This window comes from Lepisosteus platostomus, chromosome 4, assembly GCF_059453375.1.
Source record: "Lepisosteus platostomus isolate fLepPlt1 chromosome 4, fLepPlt1.hap1, whole genome shotgun sequence".
Classification (NCBI taxonomy): Eukaryota; Metazoa; Chordata; class Actinopteri; order Semionotiformes; family Lepisosteidae; genus Lepisosteus; species Lepisosteus platostomus.
Window position 1 is genome coordinate 6,279,858 of NC_142614.1, and position 15,543 is coordinate 6,295,400.

Below are 15,543 nucleotides of genomic sequence, written 5' to 3' on the forward strand. Positions count from 1 at the left end.
GTTCACCCCCCCCACCGCACACGCACACGCACACGCACCCGCATTCGCGGAATCAGTGACATTGAACTTGACCCAAAACTGATGAGACCCATCAGCCACTCCAGGAATCCCCTGATCAAAACCTGCACAACAGCTTCATTTTCCCTCAGGGGTGGAAAGTGGCCTCTCTGATCCTGTTGGAATTTTGTTTAAAGAAATCCGAACACGTATGGAACTAAATGTAAATTTGAGGTAATGAGCTCTATCATGCTTTCAGCTCACAACTAGCAACCCACTAAACCTCAGCAGGTGTGAGCCTGGCCAGTACCTGGATGGGAGACTCCTGGGAAAAACTAAGGTTGCTGCTGGAAGAGGTGTTAGTGGGACCAGTAGGGGCCCTCCCCCTCCAGACTGTGTGGGTTCTAATGCCCCAGTATAGCGAAGTGGACATCCAGGTGGTCTACAGATGGTCACCTGTAAAGTGCTTTTGAGTGGAGTGTCCAGAAAAGATCTAAATAAGTGTAAGGAGTTATTTCCCTAAGCTCTGGTGCCTGTCTGGTGATGTGTACTATTTCAACTGGTGCAGTTCATTGTGTGTGAATTAGTTTTTCAGAGAGATCTTTTTTGAAGCTTTCTGCTAAGAAAGGACTACAGCCTGCGGTCTGGTTAAAAAATAACCGGTGCTAGCTTTACAATCTAAACAATAAATTGTTAGCACTGTACTACAGAAATCCATAAATGTGAGTGGTTGAAAAGGTCAGTTTAGGTCACTTGAAATGAAAGTGCTGCAGCTCAGTTTCCTGCTCTTTAAGTGACTTGGCTGGTGAAAGGCCCAGCGCCTGGTTCTGCACCTCTGGACCTGGTGTGGTTCTCCTTTGTTCAACCCCCCCGTGAAAACTGACGCTCCACATCTTAAAAAGCAGCAGCCATGGAGAAAATGCTATTATTTGAGCTCAGAAAAAATAATGGCGACAGGAATGAAAGCTTGAAATCCATTGTCAGTTCCCCTTTAATTAAGTGTTCAAAGTAATGATGAACAGCAGATACAGTCCCAGCTATACAGACACTCGCACACGGAAACAGACTGGAAAGGTCAAGGCTCACACCCGAAATTCAGAACGAGAGGTTACTTCCTCCCGAGGAAGAGGAGGAACCCCAGGGAGTCTGGGTTTCTCAGCCACCCAGACAAGACACTTCCTGCCGCTCAGACACACATCGATTAACTAGACATGTTGACTAATTTATATTAATTGACTAATCCGTGCTCTTGTGCCGTTTCAACTTCTTAAAACTAAGCAGTACCAAATCTGACACTTGAGTGTCTGGATGTAAAGAAAATTATGTCCTATGCAGCTCCTTAGTTCAATTAAGTAACTGTGAGCTCCTTTAATAAAAGCTAAGAAGTGTTTGGATCAGGACAAGGCACTCTATTTGTTTCTGCTTTTCATTCCATCTCTGGCCTTAATCACTTAATTGAACTAATTACTTGGGTAATCAAACAGCTGTTTTACAGGTCTTAATCAGGTGCTAATTGAAAGCCGGCTCTATAACCCTCAGCAATCTGGTACTGTAGGACTGGAGCTTTCCACCCTCATTGTAAACGGTATCGATTACAAGGCACCTAACCTAACCTTTACACTGAGAGAAGCGGGTGTCTGCAACATTCCGCCCGGCCATGCTGTCCAAGCTGATGTTCCTCCGAGATTCCGAGATTGATGAGCGGCTGTGCAGCAGGAGCAGAGAGATGGGTGTCTGAGCGGACCAGCTCCTGTAAGTGGCCTTTCTGGTGTTCTCAACAACAGACACGAGAGGAACCAAAAGACTGGGGAAATTTACAGCAAAATGCCATCTAGGTTGAAAAAGCAATTTATTCCTGCACTAAATCCATGCGGCACAGACTTGAGTCCAGCATGGATTTAACCCAATGACCTGAGCAATTAAAAGCCTGAGAGAAGAAAGTCTTTAGTTCCAACAATGGCAATCTTTCTTTGTTGACGAGGTTTGGGGTCAGTTTTCACAGGACAGGAAATAATAAATAATCATTTGTTTCAAAAAGTTTTCAGCAGTACAGGGCAGTGGTCTTGATATGGTGCTTTCTCATAATTCCTCAGCACCTGCAGAGCGGTAGAGTACTGAACGAGGAACTGGAGCAGAGGAGGAAGGAGGTCCAGGGGATGTATTTTAGTGCTACACAGGAATGGTCTGCACAGTCATCTATCTGTCGGCTTCATCAGCCTGTGCAACACTATTATCCATCCCCACAACCAGCGCTGAGAAGTTTCTGTACAAAGGTTTTTTTTCTTGGTTTATTGTTAGTTTGTATGTCAGGCATTCAGCATGTCGGTGTTTCAATAAGCGTGTCCGCACTATCATTAGCTACTCTAGTCAGCTAACAGGGACCCTTCAGCAATATTCACAAACAGGGCGTGTGAGATCTGGACAAGAGGACCACAGCTCTTTAACCATGACTCCACCTCCACAGGCAGGTTATGGCTTATTTTAAATAAAATAAAAAAATAACTTATATTTACTCTCTAATGCACAAGTTTCCACAGATAAGGCACTTGTTTATTTTAGAATTGCTGTTGCTCCGCTCCCCCACAGGTGCATCACTGGTGCCGCAGCCCCAGCTACACAGGCTCGGTGCCGACCGGAGGGCAGGAGTGTCTCTCGCCCCGCAGGACTCGAGCCCCACTGACTGACCCAGCCCTTCCCCTGAGCGAGGTGACACGACCCAGGGCCGAGCCCGCGCCGCCCGGATCCCAGAGCTCGACCCGTCTCCGTCGCTAGCGGAGCCGCTCGAGAGAGGAACCGCAGACTGGGCCCAGCTGGGTTCCGTCAACCATTTGGGAATGCGCTGTACTACTACGGAAGTGATGAAAAAAATAAACCTTGCAGGACCAAGTACAGTCTATACATGTTAAAGTGCTAAGATCCTTGGTGTGACATCATTGTCGGCCGGGTGGATTGTGCCCGGCGCTCCGCCGGCATCGAGGAACAGAGGTATAGTGCTTCTTCTGGCCACCGTGCGGCAGTTCGGTCAGCACCGGAGCCCCGGATCCTCCAGCGCCCTCCGCAGTCGGAGCATCTGTTGCGGGCTGCGCTGGTGCACCAGCAGGAGGCTTTTGTGCACGCACGCGTTCTCTCGGTCCTGCTCCCGGATGTCGAAGGTCTGGAAGCCATTGTGGAGAACCGGAGCGACCCCCAGCGCCTGGAAGCACATCCCCGTGTAGACGTCGTCGATGGGGAAGAAGGGGATGTAGAGGGAGAGCCTGAGGAGGGGGCGCACCAGGGAGCCTGAAAACAGGAACCCGCCCCCGCCGGCGTAGGGGGGGTAGGCGCCCTCGTAGAACGTCTGCGGGACGTAATACTTGCTCTTGGCGCTGCGGAAGGGGCTGGCCTGGGTGACCACATGGCCCATGTACAGCCGGCCAGCCTGGTCGGGCTGCAGCGAGCGGAGGTAGCGGAGCAGCTCCGGGGTGTTGAGGAAGACGTCGTCGTCGCCCTTGAAGATGAAATGGGTGCGGGGGCAGCGGCGGTCCACCCATTGCAGGAACAGGTTGTCCTTCAGCGTCAGGTTGAAGAAGGAGTCTCTGAACTCCCACTGCAGGAGGTCCCCGTGACGCTGGGCCTCGTGGGACAGTAGGTGCGTTAAGTCGGGGTCGTCCTCGCCAGAGGTGGTCCCCAGGAGGAAGACGGTCCGCACCCGCAGTCCGTCGTACTCCATCTCCACTCCCCAGCTCTCGCGCACGGCCTGCCGCCGAACAAAATTCTCGGGCACGGACTTGATGGCGAGGAGGAGGAATATCTCTTCTTCCCCCTCCCCCCCGAACCTGGATCGGCACTTCCCAGGCTGCTCAATCAGGAGGGCGTAGTCTCGGCACCCCTCTGCCTGCAGGAAGTCGCGGTACAGGGCGGGGTAGGAGTCAAAATCCTGGATCTGAGCTCGGAGGGCGTTGCTGGTGAGCCGACAGGCGGCCTGGCTCTGGGTGCTTTTATCCAGCTGCTGAGCAGCGAGCAGCTGGAAGCTCTCATGCTGCTTCCTGTTCCACCAAGCACTGCTTTGCGGGATGGCCTGCCTGAACTGCTCTGAGATGGAGACCTGCTGCACCTGCGGCCTTGCCGTGGACGGGGAGGTCTTGGTTTTGCCATTCGGATCTAGGGGCCCTGGAGAGGGGCTGTTTTTCCAGGCTCCCTTGGTCTCATTCCTTGCTGGGAGCCAGTGGGTAGAATTGGGCGTAGGATTTGGTGAGCCTCCCTGATCCCCGCCTCTGACCCTTTCGTTGAGAGTGAGGGTGGAGTAGAAGAGGATGAGGGAGAAGCTGCAGAGGATGATGGCGATGAGGTACCTGTTTCTCTTCATGTCTGCTGGAGCCAGGGGCAGGAGGATGAGAGAGGAGAGAGATGCAGGAGAGAGAGGACGAGAGAGAGGAGACAAGAGGAATGTGTTAGAGAGAGGAGAGAAGGTGAGTGTTGGAGAAGATGGAGGTCAGAGAGAGAGGTGAGAAGAGGAGAGAAGAAGATGACGATGAGATATCTTCGTGATATGAAGGATTTGATTCTCCTTTTCTTCCTTTAACCCCTCATCTACTCGGAGGCAGCAGACGTCCAGAGGAGCGGGCGGTGTATTTGTGTCCTCCTGTGCAAGGTGCTCAGAAAACGCACAAGCAGCTGGTCAGAGGCAGATTGTGTCCACCCCAGAAGAACAAGACTACCTCCTCTGATGAAAGCTACGCCTCCGCAGAGTCAGCGCCAGCTGGAGACACGTGCAGGCAGGCGAGAGGCTGCAGGTCCTCGTTCCTCGTCCGTCCCAGAGGCAGCAGAGCCCCACACACCTCGCTCTCCTCTGCCTCCTCCGCGGTTGCACCTGAAAAACACACCGAGACTGCAGCTCAGTGACGCAGCCCGCAATCAACACCCACCAGATTCGGGGAAGGGTGGGGGGTAAAAGTAGTCAAAGTTATGCAAACAAGCAAAGGTCACTGAACGCATAATGGCTTATGCAGTCTCTTGGCCCTGACACATCGCTCTACTGCCTGTTTGAACTAAAAGGAAGCAAGCAGAAGGCTTTCTCCGAAGCTTTGACTGGAAATAATTCCCTTTCCGAGATAAGCTGGCACGGACGTAGACCTCGATCTAGAGGAAATGGGCTAGTCTGTTTCCTGTACAGAGCAGGGGGTATAAATACAGCTTTTTAGTGCTGTGCTGCATTCAGGGCTGTGAATCTTGTAGACGTTAAAGAGTTTCTCTCCCACCACCTCCTTATTTGAATCTCTTGATAATTGTAGCCCTGGTCTAGCATGTGCACAGGGTTCTTATCACAATAACTGGATCATAACCTATCATAGTCATGCCCTAGTGCCACAATGTTATTTTAAGAAAATGATGATGAAAGGCATTGGCTGCACTGCATCAGGAAGCTAATATCCGAAAGAGCAGAAGTAGGCAAATGTAACAGACATTATCTGAGCTTCTGCAGGCCTTCAATCAATTACTATACATACTACAATGTGACACTGACACATAACCACAGTGCTGACACTAACACTACACATTCACACACAGTATGGACACTAGTAAAAGTACATGTAGTGCAGACTCCAAACCCAACATGCAGCAGATTTATGAATACACGTACTGTGTAGACATTGTCAAATATATACACACAGAGCACACTTGTAACATATACAATCCTGACTCTAACAAACACACATGTTAAAGACTAGCACACAGGCAATGGTGCAGACTCCAGCAAAGTACAGACTCAAGCACACAGACACAGGGTACAGACAAAAGCACACAGACACAGGGTACAGACTCAAGCACACAGACACACAGTACAGACTCAAGCACAGAAACACACAGTACAGACACAAGGTACAGACTCAAGCACACAGACACACAGTACATGCACAAGGTACAAACACAAGCACTCTGACACAAGGTACAGACTCAAGCACAGAAACACACAGTACAGACACAAGGCATAGACTCAAGCACACAGACACAAGGTGCACACTCAAGCACAGAAACACACAGTACAGACACAAGGCATAGACTCAAGCACACAGACACAAGGTGCACACTCAAGCACATAACCACAATGTACAAACTCAAGCACACAGACACACACTGCAGACTCAAGCACACAGACACACACTGCAGACTCAAGCACACAGACACACACTGCAGACTCAAGCACACGGACACACAGTACAGACTCAAGCACAAAAACACACAGTACAGACTCAAGCACAGAAACACACGGTACAAACTTGAGTACACAGACACAATGTATAACAATGCAGAATGTAGCATGTAGCACATAGGCACATTGTGCAGACTCTAGCAAGCTCATACATTGCAGAATCTAGTAAACATTCTGACTCTGGTACACAGAGCAGATCAACACACAAACATTGAACACACCTCAAACAGAAGTAGACAATGAAGAGAGTCCTGCCCAGGAAAACAAACAGGCAGCGTACTCTGTGCAGTAAACCTGTGCAGTGAGCATGGGACAGGAACAATAGCCTGTTCCTATTGTTCCTATTGTTTTGAGAGCCAACGAGTGGGAGTGAGGGAGACAGACAATCAAAATGGGCTCAGCACAGAAACACAGTGAGCACAGAGTAAACCACACGCCCAGGCCAGAACAGAAACGCTGCACAGCACCATGTAGCTAGCTGCACAATAATGAGTTCTGATCCTACATTTAAAGTATGCTCCGAATTGCACCGCTGTGCACAGACTGTTTCATTCCAGTCTTTACCACCTGTACAGTAGGTTCAAGGTGCAAGGTAGGAAAGTGGATATACAGTAATGATAATCCTTCTGCGAACCAAGGCCCACTCACAAACACAACACACCTCAGCAGTGCTGGGCCTCCACACTGACCACAGATACGCAAACACGCTCTTCCTCAAGAGCTGCTGGAGCGGAAGTGCAGAGCTACAAAGGCCACATGAAATGACTGAAGCCTTTTGTTGCACTTTTGCTTCTGAGAACTCGAGTGACTCATCCGGGTCTGACGAGCGACACACACACTGCCCCCGGCCTCGTCTGCCAGCTGGGCAGGGAGGGAAACTGACTGCCTGTCCCCGATTCTCTTTGCCTACCGCCGTTGCCATCACTGTCCTCGCCCCGTGGCACGTTTCAACAGGTGCAGGCGTTTCTTGATTTCGGCATCGTGAGTGCCATCTTCACGCTTACGTTATCAGCCCTGTGGTCCATAATCCTCTGCACCAGGCGTAAGATAGGCACCACCATTCCTGCCCCAGCACACCTTCGTTGGCACAGAAGGAAATAATTAGGGCACGGCCTCTGGGCTGACGAAAGACAGAAGACGCCCAATTGGTTCATTTCATTGCTGGTAGCAAACTGATCCTGTGTTCTCACCTGGATGTTGTTTCTTCCAAACCCTCCTACCCAGCTCTCGACGTAAAGCACTTATTTTTTTTGTTCTTTTCACTCCTAAATAAACGAGATCGGCATGTGTACGTGTCCCCTGGGTCCTTGTATCGCTAGAGGTCCCGAAGTAATTCTGAGGGTTTTGCTTTTCCAGTAAGCATTCGGGATCCCGAACACCTGTACATCGGCCTGATACTGTTCTCTGTTGAAGACTCCAGGGGATTGGGTTCCGTTGTCCTTTCGGCTCGGCAAACGTTCCTCTAGGCCACTGGGGAGGGAGGCCCTAGTCGCAGCCCGGGAGTGTGGCAGGGCGTGCTCTTGTAGCCGTGAGCAGTGCGCGCAGATTGCTGTAGTAAAATCTCTGGCTGTGTAAATGGATACAGAGGTTGCTTTTGATAATCGTGCCAGTCAGGTCGAGCGATGGAAACGTTGCAAGGAAGCTCTCTTTTGCACCAGTGACTCCGGTGCTCCAGTGAGTGAGGCTTGCAGACCAGCCTGTGGTTTGTTTGCACTAGAGAACGTCTGTGGAGAACCTATTGTTCCTGCAGTTTAAACAAGCCAGCTCAGCCAGTAAAGAGACAGGTGGAGCCTCGTGGTTCACAATTATAGCTGGTCACAAACATCTCGACAAACCTGTATCAAGTGATTTCAGGGGAATCGAAAAAAGGTAGTCAGATACTGTAGCATCATATTTCCTGCAGAAGTAAGAATAAAGGCTGTTCAGTCTCCGAGTTATTTTAAGAAAGCCAAGACCGCAAATCTCAAACAAAGGGCGTTTTTTTTCAATTCCAAATTGTCGATCAATCTCCTTTTTGTGATAGTATATCCACCTAAATTGGAATTCCGACTTCTGTCTTCTGTTCCTGAGCTCCCAGCCATGAGCCCCGTGCCACACAGGTACAGGTACCCCCCCCAAACGCACACACAATGAGGCCTTCAACACAACGCACACGTGGCACATTCCCGAACGGGTTGGTCAGCTCCTGACGTCACTGCCAAGCCCGCCCTGCACGGAGAGAGCCCAGCCCGAGACACACCGGTTCGCCAGCCTGCGTGGGCCGCACAGACACAGGGAGAGGCTGAGTCCCTGCGGAGGGGAGGAGGGCGCCTCTTTTTCTTTTCTTCTCGGCAGCCTGTTCTTTCGCCACCTGCTCAGCCCATTGTGCACTGAGGCCTGGGGTGTCGTGGGCCAGCCTGTACCTGCACGCCTACAGGGCTTTCTCTCCTGTTAACCGTAGGAGAAGAGGAACGGTGTGTCTTTGCCTGAAAGGAGCCCGGGTCCAGCCAGAGGTCCGGCCACAGCCCCCTGAGACCAGCCCCCGCACGGCCACCCCGCGGCTCGGGAAGAGCCCCCGACACGGTCACGCGTGTACCCCTATGTGCTGGTGAGGGCCTCCCCTTGATCGCTCACCGCGCTGGGCAGCACCGCAGGGACACACGTCGGTCCTCACAACTTCCTCTCAGCTGGTATCTGACTCCGGGTTCCGCTTTCCTGCTCTGAAGACAGCCACTGCCACGTGCAGGGTCGTGAAGACACGGGATGCCTCCTTCAAGTGCTGATAACAGGTGTTCGCAACGGCTTGAAATAAGAGCCTCCATAGAATGCAGACCATGCACACGTAGAAGGAAGAAACCTTCTGTGATTTCTGAAGAATTCGGTTTTGTTTTGGAAAGGACAAAACAAAACTGACAAGCATAGCAACTGTTTGTGGGGAGTTCCTGAGGCGGTGATGACTTACTCTCACGCCCAGCGCTCGCCAGTCCGACGCACACGCAGGCCACAGAGGTGCTCTCGCTGAGAAACTCTTGCGATCAGCTGGGCCTGCGGACAAACACGGCGCACACACGGACGCACTTCTGCAAAGTTCGTGCACAAGACCATCTCCCCACCCCCGACCGCCACAGCAGCGCCCATGCGACCAGGTCTGATCTGTACCGAAAGTGCGAGGAAATGGGCACGAGCACAATCCACTACAAAACCACTGCACCGAGACTTTGGAAGCGCATGCGTCACTTTATCACCCCTATACACTTTCCTGCATTAGGAATGTATCTTTTCGCAGCCCCCATGAGACACACAGACAGGGAGAGAAGCTGGGGGTCAGAGCGCAGGGTCAGCCATTGTACAGCACCCCTGGGGTTAAGGGCCTTGCTCAGGGGCCCAACAGAGTAGGATTCCTCTGCCGGCTGCAGGATTTGAACCGGCAACCTTCCAGCCACAGGCGCAGATCCTGAACCACAGAGCCACCGCTCCGCCCCAAACCCCGTGCAAATCCCGGGCTGTTTCACAGATCAACAACAGCCACCTGTAAGACTCCAGCCATGTCTGGGGCTGTTCCCCCTGCTTTTGTGCGAATACTTCACCCCCCCCCCCCCCCTTCAATCACACGGACATGCGCCTCGACTTGGATCGGCACGAGGGATCAGCACCATCACGAGCCATTCTTCCTCTGGCAGGAAAAAAAAAAACCGCGACGTGCGCAGATTTCACTTCCGTGTGCGACTGGACAGCCTGGCACGCGGCGTGGCCTGGCGTGTGTGCTCGGACATGTCGACCCCTACCCGTGACCGGACAGCTCCTCATCAGGTTACTCTTGTCAGGCGTGAAGTGGGGCCACTGTGTGATCAACAGTAGTAGAGTTGATCACACCGTCTCTATACAGTATACCGGATCGGTGTCCGTACAATACACCTGCACCGTCTCTTAACAGTTTACAGTCTCATGGTCTGTACAACGTATCGGCACCGTGTCCGTACAATATACCGGCAGTTTGTCCGTACAGTACACCGGCACCGCGTCCGTACAGCTCACCGGCACCGCGTCCGTACAGTACACCGGCACTATCCCCAGCCGCAGCCCCGAAAACCTCTGTGTGCTCCGTGGTACAACAAGACAAACAGAAATACAGCGCTAAACCTGAGGGCAGAAAACAACTACTGTATATGTACGTACTGTATCTACATGGCTCTGGCGCTTCAGCCGGGCTTAGAGCTCCCGAGCGAGCCGAGCCGCTTGCCGCACTGCTCTGTACAGCGGCCCCCGCCCTGGGAAAGGGGCGCAACTCGCGGTTCGCGCAGAAGCCCCCGGGAGGCTCCCAGAGACCTGTCGGCTTGGCTCAGTTCGCCTGTCTCACGCTTCTCCAGGCGAAATCGGGCGCGTTACTCACAGTGCCGGCGAGGCGCTTGGAGACTCCGGCTCTCCGGGCAGGCTCTGTCACGCTCCGTCTCCCTCTCCCTTTCTGTTTATCGTCTCTCTTCCCCGTTCTTTCCACCCGCCCCCTTTCTCTCCCTCTCTCTCTCTCTGTTCTCTCTCTCTCTCTTATTTTGTTTTGTGTTCCGGAAACCAAGTTAAAATAATTTCGTTAAGAATAGCTCGGGGGGGGTGGGGGGTGGGACGGCGCGTCCTGTCCCACTCAGCTGTTTTTCCCGAGAGGAAGGGGTTTTCCTTGGTCGCCCACCCTGCGCGAGGGGGCAGAGCCAGGAGACCGGGCCTCCCCCCCGGAGCAAGGCGACACCTGGAGAGCGGGCTGGGCCGCGGCGCCCGTCTCCTCTCCTGGCGTCAGAGGAGAGATGGCGGCGGCACACGAGGCGAGAGCCGTGCCGGGCTGTGAACAGAGCCGACAGAGTGTGTGCGGCTGGGAGGGGGCGGAAAAGAGGGCGGCACGCTTCAGATACCGTGCGCATTGTTGGGTCCGAAACCAAATCCCCGGCTGCGGGTCAGGGAAGAGGAGGCCCGAGGGCCGGGATACGGGCGCACGCCGGCTGCGCAGGTGCCCGCGCGGGTCCGGGAGAGCAGGCACCCCGCAGAGCCCCGATATCGCTCTCACAGGACCGCGGCTCTCCTCCTGCAGGGAGATCCTGACGCCGACCCGGCGGCAGCAGCAGCAGGAGCTGCAGGTAGCCGGCATCACCGAGACCAGCGAGCTGCTCTCCTGCGGTCCGGGAGCAGACAGGACTCCGACACCCCACCGGCGGCCTCCATGGAGCTGGGGATCCAGGAGCCCTGCCGTGCTGCTGCTGCCACCACCCCCTCCGCATTCAGCTGTTCCAGGAGCCCCTTCACCCCCCCCCACAAGAGTCTGCAAGTCTGCAGAGCCTCACACCCCGAGCACCGCGCTGGCAGGGGTACTCTGGCTCCACTGGACCAGTTGGATTTGCCACCCGAGAAGTCTCCACGGCCGAAACCGTTGTGTCTTTCTTCCTTCCTTTTTTCAGCCTGGAATAAACCTCTGACTTGTTTCGTCTGCAGCCGACGCACGCCGACGGGGGTCCCCACCTGAACTACTTGCTCACCTCTGCCCGTACCCACCCCTGCTCTACCCTGCACAGGCTCGCCGGGGAGTAGGGCTCAGTGTACAGCCCCCAGCGCGTGTCACGACGAAAACGACTCCAGCCATGGTCACACGAAGTACTGTTGTCCCAGCAGGGCGCGCACCGCCTCACTCACCCCGGGGCTGTGTCAGGGGTCCTGGCTCGACAGGGCAGCCCGACTCCGCTCAGCGGTGCTGGAAGACAGCTGGCCTGCTCCGCGGGTGAATTATTGATGCCGCCTCTGCGCCCGGAGGAACAGCCGTCTTGCCTTTTGTTGAGGTGGCTCTCCTAGCGACGCCGGCTGCGTTGCTACCCGGCGGCTCCCGGGGGGGCGGGGTGTCGGGGGACCCCGAGCCGCGAGATCGTCTTGCAGCCTCTGGTGTCGGCAGAGCCGCCTGCCTCCTGCCGGGAGAGGGGGCAACCTTAGCCCTCGCTTGCGCCCCCCCCGGGCATCGCTGATTCCCAGTCTGAGCCGCCACGTCCCCCCCTCCTTCCGTAGCCCGGGGGCTGCTGGGAGAGGGTGGGCTCGTCTCTGGAGGAGTCCTCAGCCTGACGTGCAACAGGGTCCCTGGTGGCCAGCCCGGGGCTCAGGGAGGGCTGCTCTGCTGCCGCTGTGGGGGGGCTCATGGGGGGGTGTACCCCATGGTCCACGGTCTCGTGTCTCGTGCTGGTGCGTGGGGGGGGCAGCCGAGCCGAGCTGACCAACAAACGGGGGTTCTGTCCTGCTTGAGGGTGGCGGAAAACAAATCCCGGGACACCTCATGATCCTGCGGGAACCAACTGACGCTTCCCGACAAGCAGACGGGAGAGTCGCACAGCTCAACAAGTTTCAGACTCCCCCCCCGTAACGGTCCTCCACATCGCGCGGGTCCGGCGGGGTGCTGCGTCAGCGGGCGCAGGCGGCAGAGGAGCACGTCGAGGTTCGTTCCAGGCCGAGAAGAGAAGAACTGAACACAGGGCCTCAGCTGTGGAGCCGTCCTCACGGAATAAGCCCTTACTTGTTCCTCTGGTCTATATCATGGTGCCACATTATTACAAACTCAGGAACAGTAGCCAGGCTTACTGCCAGTAGCTGCAGTGCGTATCTGAGTTATTCAGGTGGGGAGCTGCGTCAGCATGCGTAGGCTGCAAAGGAACAAGTAATAGGTTTATGCCATGCTGAAAAAAAGAAGAAAGAGAACGCAACGTTTCAGCCGTCTTCAGGTGTGAAGAAGGCTCCACGGCCGAAACGTTGTGTTCTCTTTCTTCTTTTTTTCAGCATGGAATAAACCTCTTACTTGTTCCTTATCTGAGTTATTACCTGGAACCTTGGACATAGTAGCTGCAAAAGGCTCCTTTGTTTCCCACTTATCTTGAGCTGAGCTGATCACCTAACTGCTCTCTTTGGTTTACAACTGCTGTACCTGTTTCACGTGCCTCACCCACACCTGGTGATCCATTGACCCGACTGTGATTGCTGATTCTGCTCTGCCCCCCCCCGCCCCCCCCCCCACCTTTGTCTGATACCCTGGAAGGCAAGTGTGTAACAGCTCTCTGTTAACTACTCCTGACACCTGAGCGCCTCTTAAAACCCTGACCATCTCCTTCACTGACTCTGCCCTGTGGTACTCGGACCAGCTGCACACAGTGAACGCCGTCTCCAGCAGCCTAGACAGCAGGTGGCTTCTTCCTGGTGTGGTTGCTCATTTTCAGTCTTGAAAGGAGCACCTGACTGAATACTGGAATACTGAAGGACATAAGAGAAGAATCTCCTACCTCGTCCACTTCTACTGCCCCATCATCGTGAACCACCTGAACAATCCTAGATACCTGTCCTCCCACCTCGGTAGGCAGCTTAATCCAAGCTGTCCCACACATACCTGCTTCTTCCCGCTGTCGCGACACTATCTTAGAGTTTTTAAGAGAGATTCTCTCCACAGCCCATGTTACTGCTACATCTCCTCCCTGCAGGGCCAGTGTGCCTCCTCTTCACCTGGCATGCCACAGTAGATCGGTACCGCGTATGAACTCCAGTGCTTGTGTATTAGATCCCATTCCCACGGTTTTATTTCAGGCCCGTTTCTCTGCCCTCTGCCCTGTTGCCTTCAGCATAATGCATCAGTCTGGAGTAGTACCAATGGGCCTTTTTAAATAGCTGCTCTCACCCCTGTGCCAAAAAACACAAACATGGCCCTGGACAATCTGAACTGTTTTCATCATTCATCCAACCTATCTTTTCTTGCCAGAATGTGCTGTTGCTATTCAAGTAAATAGCAACCTCATCGCACATAATCTCTTTGAACCTCTGCAATCTGGTTTCAGACAATCACAGCACTGAGACTGCCCTGGTCAAAGTCACTGACGATATTCTTATGGCTTCTGAGTCCGGCTCAAAGTCTATCCTCACTCTCCAAGACCTCAGTGCTGCTTTTCGACATCTCGCTTTCTCATCTTGAGACTCCCAAGTTTCTGACTTTGCTCTTAAAGTCGGCTCTTGCCTTACTGATGGCCAACACTTTCTCTCTCCTGGAGGGGCCAGTTCTGAAGTTGGGTTCATTGAGTCTGATGTTCTTCAGGGCTGGATACTGGCCACCTATTATTATTGTAATGTTTTGAGGTTCACGTGGGCGCCCTCGCCGCTACCGCATCAGGTCGGCCCCCCACCGTCGGGGACTCGAACCCAGGCCTCCGGCGTCACTCAACAGAGACCCAGCCACTTGAGCCAAAGGGAAATCTCCCCTCAGCCCAGCGGCTGCGGTCCCTGCTATTCACAGGGAAGGGCGGTGACGTCACAGTGTGGGTAAGCCGGCTCTCACAACCCACAATGGTGGCCGTATGAGTTACATTATTATCGTAAATGCATTTACAATAGCTGGCCACTTGGTCAGCTAGTAAGATCACATGTTCTGAATGATGATTTCTCTTCTGAAGACACTCAATTCTACATCCTTACGAAACCTCAGTGCCAGGTGGCTGTGGCTGTCTCTGCACTCTGCCATTGCATCTCGGGCCTGGAAAGCTGCATGACTCAAAATCTCCTTTAATTGAAACTGTGGCAAAGTTGGAGTCACACTCCCATCAACCTAGTGAAGCTAATGCAGTAACCCGATCTGAGCTTGGCGCTGGACTTGAATTTCAGTCTTGAGGAACGGGGGGGGTGACAGTTGATCCAGGCTTAACGTTTGACCCACATGTGCAACATTTTCTAAAAAACATCATTTTTCCATCTCAGAAAGATGGAATACTATAGAACAAACCTTTTCTTCTGCTTTTACTGCATTCTTTCATTGTATCTGCTTTTTCATGTCAAGTGTTTTGAGAAGCCACTTTGAAAGGCGCTATATAATAGTGTACTATTATAATTATTATTATTGGACTGGTGAAGGGCAAGCTCATGCTGGTCTCTGCGGAGCTCCCGGGTTCTGCCGTCAGATACCACCGCCTGGAAGGTACTACACTACGCCCTGTGTCACGTGAAGCTACAGCCCAGGTGCAGAATTCAGGCCTGCCAGTGGAGGACAGACAGCGGAACTGCCGTGTCCCCGCCCCTCCCCCCCGGCACTCGTGACTGACTTCACCTCGTGCCCTTGTTGTCGAGCAGGCGAGAGCTGTAAGGCGCTGCAGCAATAATAAAGGTCCCGAGCGGTTTGCGCTCTGTGGCGCGTTCAGCAGCGGGGTCTTGCGTACACGTCCGCCCTTCTGCTCCGCTGTGAAATGCCGCCTCAGTCTTGCGTTGTCCCCCGTACCTGTCAGGAGACTCACCTGAGCGGACGGGATGCCCCTGCGGTTCTGGCCGATCACAGTCCACCGAGCTTGAGAATAATTTGCATTTCCCTTAATTTCATCATATTCGGAATAAGACGC

The 15,543-nt window shown here is 53.7% G+C and overlaps 1 protein-coding gene across 5 annotated transcripts; it reads right to left on the minus strand.

Moving 5' to 3' along the window:
* Positions 1-970: 970 nt before the first annotated feature.
* b3gnt2l (UDP-GlcNAc:betaGal beta-1,3-N-acetylglucosaminyltransferase 2, like) lies at positions 971-15,460 on the minus strand. 5 transcript variants are annotated; one of them, XM_088627872.1, is made up of 2 exons: positions 15,442-15,460; positions 971-4,846 (listed from the first exon to the last, which is right to left on the minus strand). In XM_088627872.1, the coding sequence occupies exon 2, from the start codon at positions 4,340-4,342 to the stop codon at positions 3,020-3,022; it is 1,323 nt and encodes a 440-aa protein (XP_088483998.1). In that variant the 5' UTR covers positions 4,343-4,846; positions 15,442-15,460; the 3' UTR covers positions 971-3,019. The 5 variants fall into 5 exon arrangements, with proteins under 5 accessions (XP_088483998.1, XP_088483996.1, XP_088483994.1 ...); XM_088627870.1 differs by lacking the exon at positions 15,442-15,460 and adding an exon at positions 11,837-11,979; XM_088627868.1 differs by lacking the exon at positions 15,442-15,460 and adding an exon at positions 10,557-10,962.
* Between the last annotated feature and the right edge of the window lie 83 nt (positions 15,461-15,543).